The sequence below is a fragment of the Triturus cristatus genome, chromosome 1_2 (assembly GCF_964204655.1).
Source record: "Triturus cristatus chromosome 1_2, aTriCri1.1, whole genome shotgun sequence".
Lineage (NCBI taxonomy): Eukaryota > Metazoa > Chordata > Amphibia > Caudata > Salamandridae > Triturus > Triturus cristatus.
In genome coordinates, this window is record NC_140580.1 from 140,854,654 (window position 1) to 140,877,055 (window position 22,402).

Here is a 22,402-nt window from a genome sequence, read left to right on the forward strand (position 1 = left end):
TAGTTATTAGCGGAGAAACGGTCATGTTCCAGCAAAGGACTCAATCTGCTATGAAAAGAGTTGATTCTCTCCATCTTCAACAGGAGACACTGCTGATAAAGTCTACCAGGCAACAAGTTTCACTGAGATATTTCATCATCTTCACATAAGATGCTAGTCACATTACTTGATCTCATTCAGAAATCACTCTTCCAACCTTCCCCAAAAGAAACCAAATATTGGTTTGCTTCTTTTTCAAATCAACTTGACTACATTCAAAAGAGTCCTGATTACCAAGATAATCTTTGCCCCTGCTAATTGGAAACCTGGACTTTATTTTCCTTTTGTAGGGACGGTAAGGGATAAAGTCAATGCCTCTCCAAATGAAACAATCCCAATTTTGCAGAATCAAACGTAATATTTATTTTATTTATTTATAAAGTCTTATATAGCGCGAACATTATCCCGAGGGATAGAGAGCTTTACAATTGGAATGAGAGGAGAGGTAACAGTTGCAGTACATGTGTCAAATAGGAATACCAGACAGAACACAAATCAAATAGGACTCACAAAACAAGAGCAGTTACAATATAAGGGGTCAACAGAGAGTAAGATAATCACTGGTACATAGAGAAATAGGAGGAGAGCAAATGATTCGGAGAGAAAGGAAACAAAACAACAACAAAAAAAACCACCAAGAATAGTATTCAGCGCAGGGCTAAAAGGTGTAGGTCCAGTGCATTAGAGCAGGTGATCCAACATCCTATTAAGGTAAGAACTTGTTCATAAGGAATCTTTTTACTTTCAATTTAAAAGCAACCTTGGAGGAGATTCTACGTATTTCCGGTAGGAGAGAGTTCCAGATCTTCGGTGCAGAGCCGGCGAAAGCTCGGTGACATTCTCTTTTTGCGGAAGATCTGAGGTTTTAAGGAGGAGAGTGTTAGCACTCCTAGAGGGTCTACCCCCTCCAGATAGTTATAGCTTTTGCGCTAGATAACTGTGGGTTTTGAAATGGAGGACTTTGCGAGATAGGCAGGCAATCTCTAGTTGTATTCTTGCTTCGTAGTGCAGCCAATTTAGAGATTTTAAGACTGAGGAGATGTGTGCATTTCTTTTGGTACCCGTAACCAGTCTGGCTGCCGCATTCAATGAGGCCCTTAGTGGGGCCAAGGTATACTTGGGGAGACCACAGAGCGTGGCACTGCCATAGTCTAGCCTCGGCAGAACAAGCGCTTTGACCACTTGCTTGAAGTCAGCTTGTGGGAGGAAAGGTTTGAGATTCCGGAGTATCCTCATCAGTTGGTTAGCTCCCTTGCACACGTTGCCAATATGAGTCTTCATGTTCAGGTGCTTGTCCAGAGTTATTCCGAGAGATTTAGCGGAGTCAATAATGAGGTAGGAGCAGTTGAAGGCGGTGAGGTGGTTCATCCAGAGGTCTAACCTAGGGATGTGATTCGTAGGAGAATTAGAAGGAATTCAGTTTGAGGTGTTGAGTAGGAGGTGGTTCTCAGTTAATCAGTTTCGAGTAGTCAATAGGGTAGAGTTGAGTGAAATTATGTTATCCGGGGAGGAGATTTTCAGATAAAGTTGGGTGTCATCTGCATACATATGGAAGAGGATGTCCAAGGAATTTAGTACATTGGCTAATCGTCCCAAGAACAAGTTGAAGAGAATGGGAGATAGGGCGGATCCTTGGGGGGCCCCCATGGATACTGGTGATGGCTGGGAGAGAGAGTAGTCCGCCCTCACTCTTTGGGATCTGTTGTGGAGGAAGGACGAGAAACATTGCAACACCGGACCAGACTGGAATATCCTGTGCTCCAGAATGAATAGGAGGTTAACGAGATTAACAGTATCAAACGCAGAGGAGAGGATAAGGAGGCACGATTCATTTTGGTCAAGCATTTTTAAAATGTCATGCATAATTTGAGTGAGAGCCGATTCGGTACTGTGCCCATTGCGAAAGCCAGATTGATGTTGGTCCAGGAGATGGACATTTTCAATGTCAGCACAGAGTTGCGATTGGATGCCTTTTTCTATGAGTTTGGCAAGTGTGGGGATGATTTCTTTGAGGATAGAAGGTGGCAACGGGTCGCTGAAGTGATTAGATGGGTTGATACTCTGAAGAACCTTTTTAATGTCTCTTTCACTGAGGGGGGTATAGGTGTCCCAGGAGGCCCATGCCCACCGGTTCGATCTTGTCTAATAAGGTCGGGGGAGCAGACCCATTGGAAATCAGTAGAGCCCGCCTGGTATCAAGATCAATATTAATGAGTCTTGATTTCTCAGTAAAGAAAGCAGCCAGATCATCAAATGAGGGAGGACTGAGTTCAGAGTCAAAGCGGTTTGGTGCTTCAACCGATTATTGTTTAACCAGTTCAAAACATTTCTTGGGGAGGTTTGCAGCTTGATTAAGTTGGGAACTGAAATAGTCCGCTTTGGCTCTCTTGATTTGTTATAGGATATCCTAACCTATCTAAGGATTTTTAGCTGGTCCAAGGATGGTGTGAATCGCCAGGATCGTTCGATTGCTCTAAGGTTGCGATGTTCCGAGTTTAAGTTGACGCTGAACCATGGCTTGGATATTTTGAAGAGGCATTTCTTTGTTGGAGTGCAGCAATGGAATCCATGATGCTAGAGATAGTAGAGTTGTAGAAGTCAGTGAGTACATGAACCTCAGACTTGTCAACTTGGGAAGATATGGCAAATTTACATTGGTTTGCTAGATTCGCTGTGTTGATATCTCTGAGGTCTCTTTTCCAGATCGTCCATTTCGTTGATTGAGCTTTCCTCCTAGACACTTCCATGTTAACATGAAAGAAGATGCTGTGATGGTCGGACCAATCGCAAGGGGAGACGGTATCCATTGTGATGGTGTAATCTTTGGTGATGATGAGGTCCAGAGTTTCTCCTTTATTATGGGTTGGCCGGTCACAATGTTGAATCAGCTCGTGATCACTCAAGAAAGATTTGAGGCATGTTACCATATGGTCATTAGGGTTAGACCAGTGATGGTTGAAATCACCAAGATAGATGTGTGACAGAACAGAATCGGCATTGCCAGAGATGATTTTCATTAATTGTTCGATGAAGGGGAGGTTGTCCCCAGGGGGGTGATAGAATGTGTGTAGTTTGCACACAGGGTGGCTGTTCCTAGAGATGTTGAGACAAAGGTATTCGCATGATGATGATGATGATGTATTACTTTGGAATTGAAAGTAGCTCTTGATCTCACACCATGAGGCAAATACAAAATTATGACTGTGTGTATATCATTGCTACATACCATCTTCAATGCATTAATTTAAGCCGAACAATTCAAAAGAAATAATCTTTTCAAAGATATCCCATGACCAAAAAGTTCTATATAGCCCAGGACTCAATATGTATCAGTGATTGTTGTGTTTGGTGTAAGTAAGGTTCATGACTTCCCAAAGGGGATATACAAGGATATTCAGGAAAATGCCTTGACAATGGGATTAAGAAAATATGTGGAAGTTAGGGAATTTGCCCTCTGATAACCTTTTTAAGATGGAATCTCAAATCCTTCTTGCTCACAAGAATCACTCTCCGGTCAATACCTCTTTGCACCTCCTCCTAATTCTCAATGCCACTCAACAGCACTTCCTGCACTCAAAGCTGTGGCATTTGCGATTCTTGGCGGCCGGCAAGAGGGGCCAGATCTACATCAGGTGCAGAGCAGTTTTCACACACCGCTTTGACAGTTTTATCAGTAGTGTTAATCTATTCCCCGTCAATGTACTGGAGCTCTCCTCACCTCACCCGGCATCCGCTCAGAGGAAATGAGGCCCCGCTCTGTCCGTCGGTACCCCGGTACTTAACTCGGCAGGATGGGGCGGTGTGTGAAAAAATCAGCAACCCAAGTAGGTTGTATATTTTCCTTTCTAGTTGTGTTTTTTACTTTTTGGATTACACATATATATAGCAGTAGCATAAGTTCATAGGTCCTGACGAAAGCCAGATTAGCATACAATCACATGGCTGAAACATGTAGACCCTTCTTGAGCTGGACTTGAGCGGTTATTCTTTCAAAACTGCTCCTGCACTGGTTTTAGTTTCGTCACCTGAACAGAACCAATAAAGTATCATTTATGTTCTGGTAGATGATTTTAAGATTCACTTTTTTGTTTGTTGCACTGCTTCCCTCGCTACTACCCACATTATTAAGAACCTTGGTTGATACAACATCTCAAAGTGAAGATAAGGTTCACGTCGGTCCTTTCATTTTGTGGCCCTGTTCTAATAGAGGGCACTTGAAAGGCTACTAAATCCCAAATGATGTGGGTGGCTACCTAAGTGGCTGATGGGATTTATTTTCATTTATTTTCACTTGTTGTAGTATCGACCTACTTCATCCTGATTTTGTTGGTCTGACCCTAGGTTTCCCGTTTTGTGGTTATAATATATTGATTATCAGGGGATTAGAAACTTAGTGGTCAATAAATATTCTCCCTTGGACCCTCTTGATATATCTGGCCAAATCTAGATATATCTAATTATTAAAAGGCTAATATAAACCCCTTCTCCCATCACCCCCAACTCACAAAATCAGGTCAGGACCTAAAGAGGTGGTCATACCGACCCATTATGCATCCTGGTCATAACTGCCAAGCACAAGCGGACTACACTTTCTCGATTTTACCTGTTCGAAGTACCAACATTATCCACATACGTGGGAGGACTCAGTGCCACATACGTTCAGTTTAATTACTGGGCAGCTAACAATTGTGATCAATGACCGACTATTCAGGGGCAGGGAAGACCAGGCTCATCAGTTGGAATCGAACCTGTTTGGAGAGGGAGGCTCCTCCTCCCCCAATTTGTCTATGGTTTTAAAATTGATGCCTGATCCCGAGGCTATGCAAATGATATCACCAGTGTGGCATAACACCTAGCAACACATTCAGTGGTATAAAAAACATACAAAATTAATCATACTGTGGGCAGGAGAATAGCTTGGGAGCTCCAACACGGCCCTAGATTTCAAGGAAGGGGATTATATAGGCCTCTCTAACCTGCGAGACGTTTGATGGGGTGGCCATATGAAGTCCTTTGAGGAGCTAAAAAGAAATTACACAGAACAACTCTCAATTTTTCAGCTTTTACAACCAAGATATCTACAGAGATATATACTTGCGCCTCTTAGGGTCTTACTGAAGACCATCAGGGAACTTAACCCAATAGAAGATGAACTGATGTTAGACCAGGCATATCAAGAATATGTTGCCTCATAGCCAATGCGATTGATGCTTTGGACATTTTATGTGCCAAGTGCCAGGAGGAACTGAAGCACCGTAAACGACAATGAAATGAGAGAGGCCCACCTCCAACTGATTCAATTCAACCATCTCCACAGGTCTACTATACGTCGGAGAGGCTTTGAAAAATAGTCACCAGATCCGACCCCAAATGTCTGCGATACTCAAAGGCGATTAGCACATTCTTTCACATGGTCTGGGAATGCCCAGTCATTCAACAATTCAAGGCCTGTGTTGAATGCTAACTGATAGCTACACTGGGCAGATCCTTCCAACTCACACCCAAGGTAGCCCTTCTCGGTCTACTTAAGGAATTTTGGAGGGTGGGGGGTCCTGAAGTAGACGCTTGTTCCTTGGCTTCTGTGCTTGCTAAAAGGGACATCTCACATGGATGGAGTTTTAGAGAGCCACCGTCTCTCAAGGACTGGAAGAAAAGTATGCATCCCTGTTCTCTCATGAAGAAGGTGGTAAGGAGGTGGCAAGGCGTTGGCCTCCCGGGAACACAAGATATGAAGCGAATGGTGGGAAAAGTCCCAGACACTTGATCCATGAGCTCTCTTCCCACCAGCATTCACTTCCTAACGGGTTCCAAATTCAGGCCACACACACTACAGACTGTGCACTGCTCATACTTAACCCAGAAGAGAGGATTCCACAACTAGGCACACCACTTGACACTACCCTCGCTTAAACCTCCACAGGTAACACTCGTACTTGACTGCGGCTGCAAAGACATTGTAATGTATTTATTTGCGATGGCTGTAGGACATGATGGTCTTGCAATACCGCTAATGTTGAAAATCAAAATAAAAAATGCTACTTAAAACAAGGTCCCCAGAAATAGCTATGAAGTCATGGCTGGTGTTAAGCACCTTACCCAGCACACAACAAATCCCTTACAAATGTTAGTTTAAAATCAAATTAAATATTTTTATTTTAAAAAAGCTCAACATGGTATACAACTATCTTCTTATATAATATTCCCTAGAAATAGTTATGAAGTGATGGCTGGTGTCTTACCAATGCTAGTGATCATAACATCCATTGCCCAGCACTCAGTCCCCCGTTGCAGGTCGATAACTTTTAAAGTACAGTACTGTCCGAGCAGTTGTTGCCCTACTATAGAATTGCATTCCTGTGTCCAAACTCCTTGCACAGGAACAACGTCTGCCACAGCACACTGAATAGCCTGTAGAAGTAAGATGACAAAGTGTTAATTGATTTGGTACTTGGCAAGAAAATTATCTCCAGCTAGAACATGTACCTTTAATGCATTGGATTTAAGTCTATATTGGCATGAATGTTTTAAGCTTAGCTCTCTATCCCAAGCCACAGGTATAGAATCATTGATGTATTGCTAGAAATTATCAGTTGGAAAAGATCAAAATCAGCTAGCTCTTTTTGTAACGCTATAAAGTCTGTGGCTGAAAGCACAAATATACCTTTGTCCATCAATTAATAACAAATTGCCAGATTAATTGTTCAAACCCAAGCCATCATTGCAAAATATACAATTAATCTCAGATACATGACTCGTGCTTTTTGAGTCTATTTGAATTAAATGTATGCAGCTGCTGATACTGCAGACCACCAAATCCATCTAAACACTCAACAGGTCTCACTTTTGTACCAAAAAAGCTGTACTTAAGTGGATCAAGTGTGACATTGACCGTAGCTTCCAAACAAAAACCAAGATATCCTTGTCTACGTAAAACTCTATTTAATCTTGGCGCTGTTTATTCCCTGGAACTTTAAAAGTGATTTTCCTCTACCCATGACTGCTTCAATTTTACTTGTATGTTTGTGGGCTTTGTAGCTTAAAATCTGCTGCTTTACCTGCCTCTGACTGCTTAATTTTCCCTCCTAGTTTTTCCCCTAATCTGTCTTCAGACCTATGTGTAAGGAATCCACCCCAGCTCAATTTTGTCTTAGCAAGTGAGTAAAACTAAATGCAATCTGAAAAAGAAACAAAAAGGCATTATACCTCAGAGGCAAAGTAGAGTGTGCTTTGACACTGCAGAAATCTGTTCTTAGGGTTTACATTGTGTTTGGAAAGTGTATGTAGCACTCATTTTTGGCTAGGAGAGTGAGTAGTTTAAGTGTGGGAAAAGCAGTATTGTTAGTAGCCTGGTTTAGGCCCTGCCTGCATAACTTCAGAGTGTGGATGGAGCCTGTCTGTCTCCAAGGATATTCTGAACTGAGGTGCAGCACCCAGCCCCCTGCCCAGCAGTGTGAGGTCACACGTCCCTTATATAAGCTGCAATTGGACGTTACATCTGTGCTCTGATTGGCTGCCCTATCTGGTGTTTCTTTTGGTTTAGGGTTAGAGTTCCGACTGGTGGATAGGTTTAAGATTTTTTATTTTCTGCTTTTTTGGGGGGTGAAAATATTTTTATTGGTTTTCACTTTAATCAAAGTCACATACATATTTCAATCTACAGTTTGGCAAATTATACAGCATACTGACACCATTAGGGAAAAAACATCAATTACAATCATGGTAAAGTCATGTGTCACTCTCCAGTGCGTTGCAATTGCATTTCTACTGATGGGGAAATGCATATGACACCTTGGTAGGCTTTCCACTTGCCCCACTTCCTGTCCCGTTTCTTAGGACACCCTCTTGCTTTAAACAATTATTTTTCTTCTATCATGCATTTATCATATTCTCTTACCCATACTCTGAGTGAAGGTCTGTCCGCTACCCCCCCCCCCTCCTTGCAATCAATCTCACGTTTAACTAGAGTGTTTCCCAGTGTTGCCAGTTGTCGTTCTACCTCTGTTAGGTCAGTCTGTTCCCACATGTTAAGGAGCCCTAATCTCGGCGTAAGGGTGAGTTCCTTCCCCAGGGCATCACGATTGTGACCTGTGGCCCCCTCCCATAGCGGTCTTACCCCCGGGCAGTCCCAGACATACGATTAAAAGTTGCATCTTGTTGGCAGCCCCGAAGGCAGATCGTACTCGTCCTTGAGCCTATTCTCGCTAGGGTTAGTCGGTCAGATAAGATCTATGTAGGATTTTAAGTTGAATAAGCCGGTAACGAAGGGTTATGGCGGCCTCACGGGGGACATTAGTGACGCTTGCCAGTCTTCATCGTCTATGGGCCCAAGGTCCACCTGCCACTTCTCCCGAAGTTTATGGAACGCATCAGGTAGATTGTTGCATAGTTTTCTGGATGGTAACGATATGACTCTGGTGAGCAATGGTCCGTCGAGTAGTTTATCCTCCAGGGGGAACGAATCCGGCACATCCGCCATGTCGAGAAGAGCGGTGGTGAGGGTGTGCCGGATTTGTAGATATCTAAATACCTTCGCTTGGGCCATGAGGTCCAAGGTTTTTGATTGTTTCCTTGGACTAGGGTTTCTATTGGACTTAGAGTTTAGGGTTTTGTTGCGATTGGCTGCTAGGATTAGGGCTGTGATTAATTGTAAGGGGTTGGTCGCCTATTAGTTCTAGGGCTAAGGGTTAGTGTTCTGATTGGTTAGGGCTAGGGTTCCCACTGGCCGAAGGGTCACCTGACCACTAGTGCTATTTAAGGTCAGGTGCCTATTTGGACCTTTTCGGAACAGGTCAAGCATAGGGCCAGAAATGCAGCCCTATATTCCGTTAACCAGCACCCACCTCATCCCATCCATAACCACAAACATATTAACATACTCACAGCAAATGCACTGCACACAATAAATACAAACACCACACACATTTCAATGTCTCAACGACCACTACAAAACCCCATAAACAACACTATATCCAATCCAGTTACACACTCCCTGCCGATACAAAGCACCAACTGTAGTCTAATTAATAAGAGACCGTTTTCTGTACCCACCAAACCTATACTCAACCTGTCATCTTTTCATCCACCAACTCCCTCCTACCCCTTTTTCCCAAAAAACACAACCCTTAGACTACACCTCACCACACATTACCACTTCCAAGAAGTAAATCTAAAAAAAACCCTCTAAATCTTGTCCCTCTCTTCTCACATACCACATATACTCTTTCCCGAAACACATCACCACCCCCTTTACCTTGGAGCTTCCACTAACCAATAATATTTTAAATACAATTACCTCTTTGTAAACAAACATCTCCTCTCACATCTCCTCAAAAACAAAAATTAACAAGCACAACAAAATCTTACACACTCTATCGCAATTATTTCCGTCACAAACCAGAAACAACATGACCAACATACTGCATCAACACCCAAGACTCATACACTTTCCATTATAAACAGACGTAAACAAAATAAACAACATGTCAGTCTTCACAACTTCGCATCTCCATGTCTACTGCACAACAAGGCTATTCTACAAAAACAACACAGCTCAACAACTCACTCTCAAACACCACCTCCACCACCTACACATGCAGACCCATCAAAATGCCTTCTTAGCCTGCTGGACGAGGAATAAGATACAGAACAACTAAACTATTGCTATCCTCATACAGCTAATACCAGCACTAAGGACACCTTCTACAAGCAACAAAGCACTACTCTGTCTCTACAAAACAAAATCACACAATCACCAAAAGACGTCCTCCAAACTGCCTACTAATAAATGCTTGATCACTCCCAAAACACAAACATCACATCTACAACCTTCTCACTGACACAATCTGACATATTCTTCATAACTAAATCATGGTTGGGAGATGATTTGGCTCCAGTGCTGCATGAAGCCGTTCCTCCAGCCTATAAAACTATCACACTAAATCTTATAAGCAAAACAAGAAGTAGCCTAGCTGTTGTTTTCAAGCAAACATTAAATATCACCAAAGCGGACAACATTTCCATACATGATTGTCAAGCCCTCTTCACCACAGGCAACCCTACACTATCTTCCTCCTGTAACTTACTTCTCATTTACAGACCTCCACCTAGCAATGCAAAATTCCCAGACACACTTCTAAACACAGTTTCAAACCTGATAACACTACACTCCAACCTATGCATTCTTGGTGACCTTATCATAAGGTTTGGAATACAAAATATTACACATCCAAAAACAATCATCACTGGCGTTGACACTCTGAACCTACATCAGATCTTCCACTAACCCACGCACATCACTGGACACATCTTAGATGTCATTTTTGCAAATACAGAAATAGTTACCTTTCAAACAATTACTCCAGTCACATGGTCAGACCACCATCTGCATGATTTCCAACACAAAGCAACACACCTAAAACAACAATACATGCATCCACCTATCACACTCAATGTTGAACACTTTGAAAAACTAACATCCAATACAGATCTAGACACTATAAATTCTGTTCAAGAACTACATAAGTGGCTACAGAAACATTTTGATATCCTTAATACCACTCAGAACACAAAAGAAAAACAAGCACCTTGGAAAAATAGAGCAAAGAGAGATTAAACAGCAGATTAGAAAGGTGCAACACGCCTGGCTCAAAGCACACGCCAGTCAAGACAAACTTCACCTAAATAAACTTAAAAGATTGAACAAGTCCGCAATCAAAAAAGCTATAGAAAAGATACTATTCACACAGAATTCTAACTGCCAAATGTGCTAGTAAAGAATTATATCAAATTCTCACCAAATTTCGTAAACCAAATGGCCTAGAAGGAGCTCGTCCCATTACTCAAGATTTTTAAAAGACAAACTGGCCAATTATTACTAAACCAAAGCAGACACCTTCGACTCTTATTTAAAACAAAGAAAAAACACCAGCATCGACCCATTTCCAAAACAATCCTCCAAGAATTGGCTAACCCAGCCTCTGCATTCCTTCCTACAAACATCACTCAAGGAATTTACGGAAATGGTCATAGTAAGCAAGCCTGCCGGCAGTCCTTCTGACCCATGTCCACCACAAACCTTCAGAAAAATTCTTCTAACTACCTCTGCTGCCACACCAGTAAGAAGAACTACTGGAATATTTCCAGAAGACCTGAAAAAGTCATACATACACAGATTACTAAAGAAAACAAACCTAGACCCGCTTCACCCGGACAACTACATTCGGATTACAAAAGGACCTTTCTTGGGCAAACTGATAGAAAGAGCAGCATTCGCCCACATGTCACAATTCATTGAAGGCAACTCCATACTTACAGACTTCTAAACAGGATTCCATTAAGGAAGAGGCACAGAATCTGCCCTCATTGCCATCTGGGATAACCTTAAGAACACAGTTAACCAAAACAGGGATGCTGCACTACTTCTCTTGGACCTCTCAGCCGCCTTTGACACGGTGGACCATGACACACTATGCCCGCTTCATAGAGTCTTTGTATTAGACTGGACTGCTTTCGACTGGATCACATCCTACCCTCAAAACAGAGCTATGGTCATCCATACCTCCTTTTTCTCATCCAAACCGTACTTCACAAACACAGGGGTCCCGAAAGGCTCGATCATCTCACCCATGCGTTTCAACATCAACATGAAGTCATTACAGGCAATCATCAATCAATTTTGCCTCACATGCTAGAACTATGCAGATGACACAAATACTCCTTAAACTAGAAAGACTCAAAAACAATTGCAACTCACAAATATTCAGTTGCCCAAGAGCCGTTGATGAGTGGATGACATGGAGCCATCTCAAACTGAATGCTTCTAAAACTGAAAAACTCACATGGCAATTGGAAAAATTATGACCCACTCACCACCTGGCCTGACAACCTGGGTGCACTGGAAGTATCTAAGGAAGTAAGAAACCTCTGAATAACTATAGTCTCCAACCTATCAATGAATGCCCAAGACGACAAACTAGAAAGATCCAGCTTCATTACCACCAACATTCTGCAATGTATTTTGCCCTAGCTGGGATTATCACAAAAGGTCCAGGCTACTGTTTCTCTTGTTCTTTCAAAACTCGATTATGCCAATAGCCTTTACCATGAATCATCAATAACAACTATTAAAAGACTACAACGGAGTCAGAACTCTGCTGCCAGACTACTCTTGTATATAAAGCCACAAGCCCAGATTTCCCCTGTCCTGAAGGCACTACATTGGTTACAGCTTGCCAGAAGATCCACATTCAAGCTGCTCTGCATCAATTATAAAGCAATACATTTGTATAAGTGTGTATAATATTCTTGTTTATTCTGTTTAACAAAGTAACATTACTTATGGTTATATTTTTCTATGTTTAACATGTATATATGTCACTGTATAAATAAGTACATTTTTATAATGACTATTCATCTACAATTGCTTCACTGTTGGGGGATATATAATTATGCGTCATGTGATCAAGGCCTATTCAGGCCAAAACGCATCGTTGGCGGAGTAGTCCTCAATAAACTGATAAGCACCAGTTAACAGGAGTCCGTATTCGTTCTTCCGCAATATATACATACACACAAAAACATTATCTTAAAATACAGCAACACTTGAGTTTATTTAATACAACTTAAATCTAGATATATTACCTTACTTATACATAAATGTCTTCCATGTACCCTAATATAGGCCCGGGTAACATCATACCCTTTCACCTACATCACCTCCCCTACACTACACAGTAACGAGCGTTTTAGGATCGAACCTTTACCTAGTTTTAGTCCGCAGAAGGAGTTTCCTTAACAATAGTGTTCTATGACTTCATCTTTAGACTGACACAGTATGAATGAATATTCATAAGGGTTCTTGGAAAACAGGCTGGGGCTACATCCACCTGCATGATATCTACGTACAAGGTTCTTCCCATACGTCATCCTCAAACCCAACAATGGCCAATACAAGACACAAGGGACAAACGAACCCTAGATACCTTACTGTATAAATACAGCACCTCTTGTTAGTATTAGTGAGAGGGAACCAAGACTTCCAGGGTGACACACTGACCAGAGACGCTGAGGCTCCTGCATGCAGACGCTCCAGCTGCCAGTGGTCTAAACATCCCTTGCGGGGTGCCCAACTCGAGACCAGGACGTGGTCCCACACTCTCTAGCTTCAGGTAATCGGTTAGACTAAACCTAGAGGGATTCTTGGCTTCACACCTACTCATTTGCTAGGTACACTAAGGTACATCTAGATTGGTATTGTAGGAGTACGCGCGCTCTCTTTTATCATGCATATTATATCCATGTATTTGTTCAGGACTATAGAAAAATGGTAGAACTGCACTATCCTTTTATATTCACTGTACTGCTGATCATATATCTCTGCTACTGTCTAACGGTTGTCGCAGCACATATATTATACACTAGAAGAACAACTGTTCAATAAATACTTATTGTAAACACGCCGGACTCTTTCTTGAGTGTAACTCTCAGACAAACTAAGTGAGCACGAGTGACTGAGCGAAAGGTAGTACATTGTTTCCTGGGGGATCAGGGTTGTCATGTTCTAAGGTTGCCAGAAACTATTCTCTCCCCGACAAGAGGAGATTATAGTGGCACTGTGAGCTAGCTAATGCAAACAGGCTAACATTCTCGGTGGGGGTGCTCAGAGTTAGTCTGCCACATTCCTACAGTTTATGTTATCCAAATGCGCAGGTCCTGTATGGGTAATTTAGGAACTACACTACATGGCGCCACCAATGTTGGTTGGGTACTTATTTAACAGTAGAATCTGAGTAGTTCAGTCGTGCTTATTCTCAGAGACCCCTACTCACAAAACGCCAGAGACGTCTGGAGTGGGTGGGCACACACCTGCCACAGCTGAGTAGGCAAAATAGCCTATTTATTGGCTGCTGGTTAATTAAGCTTGACAGGATACGGTGTTCCTAAAATTGTGCAATAAAACCTTATCTTAGTTCCCCTGAACAAACTTCTTTGTTTCAAAATGACTGAGGGCGAAGATATCGCAGTAGTTAATCTGCACTTCTCAACAGAAGAACATTTGGGCGCGATTCAAATTGCACCTAAATTCAGACATACTATCATCATGAAACTATTAGACAATGGTTTACCAGCTAGTGGTGTCTTAGTAGCTTTCATGATTGAGGCACACAAATCAAACAAAACAGATATTCTACTCGCGGGTTACATTCCCAGCAGCAGATGAACGAACACAGACAGTTCACTATTATACAGATGGAGATGCACCATTGGAATATGGTCCGTTCGAGGACATAGAGATTCCACTCACGTACCAGGAACACCAATACCGGTTTAAAAGGCGCCCTACCCCACTTAAGAGGAGAAGTAAGGCTTGGTCCGTTAGAAAGACGAAGGAGCAACACGGCCGATATTAGCAGCCTACACACCACATCCTGACATTGATACAATGCTACAGCCAGACTTACTCAACACAAAGATTTAATTAAAATCTACAGAAACTTGACACAATTCATCGTGAGGACTTTCACAGTCCAACCAACAACAGTCGCAACAAATGGAACTCAATCTCAGAGTACAGCAACTAAAATCAGTCCACAAACAATACACTCAGTAATGGGCAAAATGCCCACAAAACGCGAACAAATGCCATTCTGGGTAGCTCAGAAAATAACACAGTAAGAGGCGGTATTCCAGAATACTATCCCATTTGAAAAACACAGAATGCTAACAATCTGCTTGCCCATGGGGTTAACACCACAGTTAGAGGATTGTACCACTTGGGGTACAGTCTTTGCTGCCATATATACCAGAACTCATGGTATTCCTTCATTAGCGGTGATATCCGATGTATTAAGACAAATACAGAATAAGTAGGGAGCACAGCCTGCTCTGACCTTAGGGATGAAGTTACTAAATAACTATGACCAGGTATCAGCCATAACATTAATATTAAAAAGGGAAGCAGCGAAAGCGGCAATGCGCCAACGCCTAAGGGAGTTCAGTCCATTAGAAAAACTACACTAACTACCTAAAAATAATTGAAACTGCGTATGCAGAATTAGGCAGACACAGTTTGGGTGGGAAAGCTTTAAAACCTCAACTGATGGGACACTTCTAAGCAGACACCTGCTTCTAAAAAGAAGTGGGACAGTAAAAAAACAACAAAACTTTACAGAAAAAAGATCTCAATCCCGAGGTAGATCTCCTCCACAGGATCACTCTGAAAAGAGGTACAACTTTAGGAATAGGGATAACATTAGGAAACCTGTCAGGTATCAGGACACTGATACACGTTCCTCTCGTTCCTTTTAGAGTTCATAAAAAAACTGCGAGAGAGAGAGAAGGACGGTCAGAACACAAAGAAGAGCGTACAAGGCCCAGAGACAAGCAGCACGCTCAAGACTATACTTCCAAAAAAGAAGAAAAGCCAAAATCAAAACCTCAGTTTTAAAACAAGAAGGTTGCAGGCCTGAAAATCAGACATGCCCAGAATTCTGAGGACGCAACTTCCGAATGGGGAATGGGCTCAGAAGATGCTAGACAGTGCAGCAGAAGTAACAATAGCTCATCAGAACCTGAAAGAATTTCTGGTGACAGCGGACTTGAATGATTACATCACTGTGGAAACACCAGATAAAAGGGTGAGCTTCCCACATAAGTTACATGAAATAACACTCTGGATGGAGGAGGACAAGCCCAGAAAAATAAAAGTTATCTTTTGGAAGAACCTATCATCTGCTAATAACATCCTGGTAGCTGAACAAGATTGGCCGCCAGCATTCGTTATGGAATGCCCTAGTGGAGAAGATATAGTTTTTCCATCTCTCTCAGACCTAGTTTCCATTCACCTTAAACACACATATGCATGGGAGTGGGCAGTAGCCCAGACTCCAGCATTATACAAAAATCATGTCGGATCTCTCATACATGGGCCATAAACCCTCTCCTTCTGCGCGACCCTGCCATGGAACCACATCCCGCGCCTGACCAACACCTCCTTTCATCCCATACATGGTCATACATCCTTTTGATAACCTCCTTCCTCTGCGCCCGATTGTCCGAACCGATCCCAGGCCATCACCTAGCCCTGCGGATGCAGTTTATTGCCCCTACTGTAAGGGAAACACCTCACATCAAAGGGATTACAGTAGATCAAGGCCCCGACCCCCTGAGACCCGACCAGTCGCACACACCCCCGAGAATTGGCGGAATGTCCAGCTGTGTGATAGCCATCTCCTACTGTGGGTGGGGTGGGGACTTCCACTGTAGTTATGTGTGGGAGCGAATCCGAGCCGGGGATTCCGAGGATGTTCTTTCATGTATCAAAGCAATCTCAAGAATGTGCCATGTACAATAAACCGGTAATAAAGTCAAAAATGTGTGTATAAGAGACCAGGTCTCAGAGATGCGGAGAGAGCACCTCGAGACGATACCTTGCTGTCCGATCTGATGTGTTCTGCTCCGACGGAATAAAACTTTGTTTCCTGTCTTCCAGTCTCCGGCGCCTGCCTCTTTTGTTGGTTAATCATCGAATGGTATAAGAGGCGATTACCGCCGGGCAATACTTGAAAGGTTATCGACTGAAACTGCCGCTACCATTTAACAATTGGCACCCAACGTAGGGCCCATCAGCGACACGTGGATCCAACGGGAGAGGTCCCGATGACAGAGTGAACGACTGCAACGATCGGGAAGAGCTCCTGCCCGATAGACCCTCGTCTGGCAGCCGATCATCCGAACTTCGCTGGTTCCGAGCAGACCTCTCTCGAGTGATCTACGGTCCTGAATGGGAACCATCAGGAGTGCCGCTGCAAATACGGAGAGTAGAGGACGATCAGGCGCTGGAGGCAGAAGACGAGAAACTGTCCATGCGGTACGGGTAAGGTCGTGTAACACGACAAATTGCGAAACGATTGATTAATTGATTGAAAATACTAGTATTGCTTATTTGATTGTTCTTTTTGAGATATTCGCTGCCTACAAACGGGGAAGAGTAGAAATACTCTCTCTCCCTTTGCAGATAGTGAAGGGTAGGTAACGCGGACTTTTGTCCCCCTTTGTAACCTGTCGTGCCTATTTTTCTCCCCACTGATTGATTGTCCAAACATTGATTGTTTTTGACGAATAGTGCTTTTTGAGATATTCTCTGTTTGCAAATAACGTAGAATAGAAATATTCTGTCTAGTCTTTGCAGATAGTGAAGGATAGGTTGTGCGGACTTTTGTCCCCCTTTGTAACCTGTCATGCCCATCTTCTCCCCACTGATTGGTAGTTGGTTCTGCCCGGACCGCTTATTAGAGATGAACCATCCGGCTCCACTGGAAGGCACCCCTAATAAGGACATGTTTACTAAATATGGACTAGTCGCTGTAGCTTATAGCAAACTATGGCATAAATGTACAAAGAAGGACTCCGAAAGTCAGTGGCCACTGATGGGATCCTTTGATGACCATAAAATAGAAACGCTAGAAATAGCTCTACGTAGCAATAAAACGACGCCCACTATGCTCGACAGTATCGGCATGTGGCGCAAAGAAACAACACAACGGAAAAAGAGAGAAGAAGTAAAGGCAGAAAAAGAACTACGAAAGGCAGCTCACCTTGTCGCTAGAAAGTTAGAGGAAGAAATAAAGGAGAGAAAGGAAGCTAAACAAAAACAAGAATCTGAAACATCAGGCCAGTGCCCTGTTAGGACCCCCTCTACGCTCTACCCTGAGTTGCCTTCCAAGCAACGGGCGAACGATGAATTGCTATTAGGTCCTCCGATCATCTACATGCCCCCTCCATACGCTCCCTCCCAACCTATAGTGCAGCACCCACAACCCCCGAACGCAAGGGAAAGCAGTACCAGGGCCTCGGTCCTCACGGCCTCCGCGCCGGCCGAGCCTCTTGTACTGAACAACGTTAGCGATACCGTTAGATGACCCCGAGACGAGAAAGAAAGATTCCGCCAGAATGAATCGGCTAACAAAGGGTGAACGAGCCGGAATCGATAAGGTAGTGAGAACACTAGTAGAACGGAAGGAAAGTGAGGAATATGTGACAGATATGTATAACTCGTATGCCGACAACCACAGACGACACTTTGTCGTACGACTTTGTTATCACACTCTGAATGCCTATGAGGATAGGTACCAGGATAGAGGTCCCGAAGGCTTAGCAACCTTGTATAGAAAGGTTGATATTGGGGAAGAGGGAGAGGGCGATGTGACGGACCTCTTCACACGTACACTCGAAGTCTTCCGACATCTTAAAGAACACAGGCAGACGACCAAGACAGAAACCCCCATAGCGACTGAACCCCAGGCAGGAAAAGCTGATACCATGATGCCCATCAAGGAAGCCGCTCCTTACTGGGTCCCCCCACGAGGTCAGGGAACACACGATGACATCAACCACCAAGATGCGAAGGGAAGGGTTGTATATAACTGGGTCTATCAGCCATGGGACCGACAAGACATCCTGACCTTTAGAAAATCCCTACCCGACTTAAGAAAGAACCCGACTGCCTTTTACACAGAACTAGGTACGGCCTTAGGTTCAACTATAATGACCTTGGCGGATATCGATATGTTCTTCGGGTTATGTCTGCCAGCTGATGTGTGGAAGCAAATCCGGAAAGTCGACCACACTGAGCCGTTCGGATATACCTGGGTAAAACTCGATACCATAGACAAGCAGCGAGAACCTGGACAGAAACCTCTAAAGGACATATTGGAACTCCCAGACAAGATTGTTCAGAAATTAAAGACCCTAATCCCAGAAAGGAAGGTAGACTGGTCGATAGTGACGGCTTGCCGCCAGAAACCCCAGGAGGATGTATCCGAATACTTCTCTCGATTCGAGACAGTGTTTTCCGATTATAGTGGCCAGGACATGACCACTGCAACCGGACATCACCTCTTTGTCCAGAATTATGTGAAGGGTCTGTCACAGGAAGTCTCCCAGAAGTTACAGACCAGCGAGAGTAGTTGGGCAGCCTCCAAACCCGCGGCTATCCTCCAGATGGCCCAGTACTACGAACACCAAAAGAATGAGAACGATAGGGCGTCCGAGAGAAAGAAAAAGGAGCTGAAGGAAAGGGTAATGATCGCACAGTTGCAAGGGGTGACCATAGGAAGGGAACCTCCCAAGGGAAACTACCAACCGACTGCTCCTAGAAAACTACCCCCTAGACACCATGCACCCACACCCTACGCTGGATGCAGGGACTTAGACGAGAATCAGTGTGTGTTCTGTAAAGGGTTCGGACACTGGAAATCCCAGTGCCCGGTCCTTCTGGATATGAACAAGAATAGGGACACAAGAGACATAGCAAACAGCCCCAGAAATAGAGGACATGGACGAGGGTACACGAACGACACCACCAACGACAGGCCAGACAGACCAAACACCTTCGACCGCCCCCGACAGAACCAGTGCCAGCAGTCCGACTACGAAAACACCCATGACTTTGCATAGGACCGCCAGGGGCAAGGGAGGGATCCAGTCGAACTCCGTGTTGACCAGCAAGGTCCTTACGTCACTGCTAAGGACCTGGGCACAAAGTCTCCATTTTTGGTAGATACTGGGGAGACACGTAGTGCGCTATCTAAGCGGCTGATCCCAAGGGCACCCTTGTCTGGCTCACATGTAACCTCAATAGGCTTTGATGGAACGCCCTCCACTAATCCCTTGTCCGCACCAATCTCCTTTGACTTGGAAAACAACACCACTGACACGACATTTCTGCTCTCCTCCAACACCCCCGACGCCATTATGGGTCTTGATTTACTAAAACATTTCCGGGCTACCATCAGATGTTCCCCAGACGGAGTTCGAGTCATACTGCACGATAACCCAGATCTGTTCAGGCCTTGTCTCGCACGACGTATGTTCTCCATAACCGATGCTGACCTGTCCCTACTTGACACGGTACCCACACATCTATGGGCTAAAACCGACTCAGACGTAGGACACATGGTGATCGACCCTGTACACATAACTGTCCGACCGGGGGCAGTGCTTCCAAAGCTTCCACAGTATCGGATATCGCCCGAAGGCGAGAAGGCGTTGGTGAAAATCATTCAGTCCCTAGTCGATGCAGGAGTGGTAGAAGAAGTAGTTAGTAATGTTTGCAACAGCCCTATCCTACCCATTGTTAAGAAGCAAGGCGAGGGAGATGAGAAAGCATACCGCTTCATTGTCGACTTACGAGAGGTTAACAAAGTAGTCATACCTCAGTACCCCGTAGTCTCAGATATCACCACCATCCTCACCCTGATTCCGTCCACTGCCACTACCTTTACCGTTATTGATCTCAAGAACGCATTCTTTTCCATCCCCATCCACCCAGACAGCCGCTATCTTTTCGGCTTCACCTTAAAAACCCGTTCGTACAGATTTTGTAGGGCACCACAAGGCTACACTGAGAGTCCCAGCATATATAGCCAAGCCCTCAAGAGGCAACTGGATGCAGTTCAACTACCGGACGGAGTGGTGTTAATACAGTACGTCGATGATATTCTTTTGGCGGCTGACACCACTCCGCTTGCAGTCACAGCCACCATCCACCTCCTCCACTTCCTCGCGGAGAACGGTCACAAGGTCTCCAGGAAGAAGTTGCAATTCTGCCAACCCCAAGTGACATACCTAGGCCACCTCCTATCCAAAGATGGGAGGAAGCTTACACCTGACCGAATTCAGAACATCCTAGAAACCCCTGTTCCCAAAACTCAGAAGCAAGTGCGGTCTCTGGTAGGCCTCACCTCCTTCTGTCGACAGTGGTTGCCAAACTTCAGTCTTATTGTAAAACCTCTGCTTTCCCTGTTGGCTAAAGATGTCCTCTTCCCCCTCCCCTAGACACCCGAATGCCAATCCACCTTCAAAGAATTACGAGATGCCCTTTGCTCAGCACCAGTCCTAGGAACCCCAGACTACACTAAACCTTTCTCCCTCTTCACCCACGAAAGGGAGGGATGCGCGTTGTCTGTTCTAACCCAGTCCATAGGTCCCAAGCAACGCCCTTGTGCCTACTTCTCTGCCACTCTTGACCCTGTAGCCAGAGCTTTGCCCGCCTGCCTTCGAGCGGTAGCCGCCGCTGCTGTCTCTATTCGTCAAAGTGAGGGGATCGTGCTTTCAAACCCCCTCACCGTGCTAGTACCCCATGCAGTTGACACCCTCCTGAACCAGACTAAGACTTAACACCTGACTAGCGCACGACTGACTGGTTATGAACTGACTCTGCTTGCACCCCACATCACGTTGAAACGATGCACCACTCTGAACCCAGGCACTATGCTACCTCTCCCTGACAATGACCCCAATGCGTCCCCTATACATGACTGTGTGACCCTCACCGACGAACAGACCAAGAGTCGGGTTGACCTCCGAGATACTGCCTTCCCAGATCCTGACGGAGAGCTGTGGGTAGATGGCTCATGCATCAAGCTCCCCGACTGCACCACTTCAGCCGCCTATGCAGTCACCACGGCCCGAACAGTTGTTGAGACAGCCCGCATCACACAGCGATCCGCACAGGCGGCTCAACTGATTGCTCTCACACGAGCATGCATCCTAGCAGCGGGGACAACCGCAAACATTTACACCGACAGCCAGTACGCCTTCGGGGTGGTTCACCACTTTGGGCTCCTATGGAAGAAGAGGGGATTCCTGACTTCCCATGGCACACCCATCCTACATGGAGATCTAGTCTCCGCTCTGACCGAAGCAGTCCTCCTCCCCACACGGCTAGCTGTGATCAAATGCCAGGCACACAAAAAGGTGACGGACATTATAGGACAGGGAAATGCGCTGGCTGACATCACTGCCCGAACCACAGCCGAGAATAGGTCAACAACACGCATGTACGTGACCAGGTCACAACCTGAAAAATGGAAGGATGCTAGGGAAACCATTAGAGACATACAATTGGCCAGCTCACCACACGAATTGACTGAATGGGCACGGGTGGGATTGAAAGACGATGAAGGCTGCTGGCGAACTAGAGACACGAACAAATGGTTGCTACCTGACTCATACCTGATTCCCATGCTGACCATGACACACTCCCCCGCACACATAGGGTCTGCCCCCATGATTGAACTCATCTCCAAAGTCTGGCACAACGACAAAATCCCAGACTCAGCTTAACGCCTAGTCCAACAATGTCTGATATGCCTCCAACACAACCCTGGTAAAGGAACTGCTGTACCCCGGGGAGGGTTTGGGGTTCCTAGTCACCCCTTTGAGGTCCTACAGATGGACTACATTCAGTTAGAAAGGTGCCAAACCCTGAAGTACGTGCTTGTCGTTGTGTGCGCCTTCAGCAAATGGGTGGAAGCCTACCCAACCCGCGAAAACACTGCTATGACTACCGCAAAAGTACTAC

At 44.6% G+C, this 22,402-nt stretch overlaps 1 protein-coding gene across 2 annotated transcripts in view; it reads right to left on the reverse strand.

Annotated features, from left to right (window-relative positions):
• Positions 1-22,402, reverse strand: part of TDRD1 (tudor domain containing 1) — a 1,654,170-nt gene that overhangs the window by 1,015,866 nt on the left and 615,902 nt on the right. For both annotated transcript variants that reach the window (XM_085603291.1, XM_085603292.1), the window contains one exon: positions 6,279-6,447. In XM_085603291.1, coding sequence (XP_085459417.1) covers positions 6,279-6,447 — 169 coding nt within the window. The remainder of the gene's footprint in view (positions 1-6,278; positions 6,448-22,402) is intronic.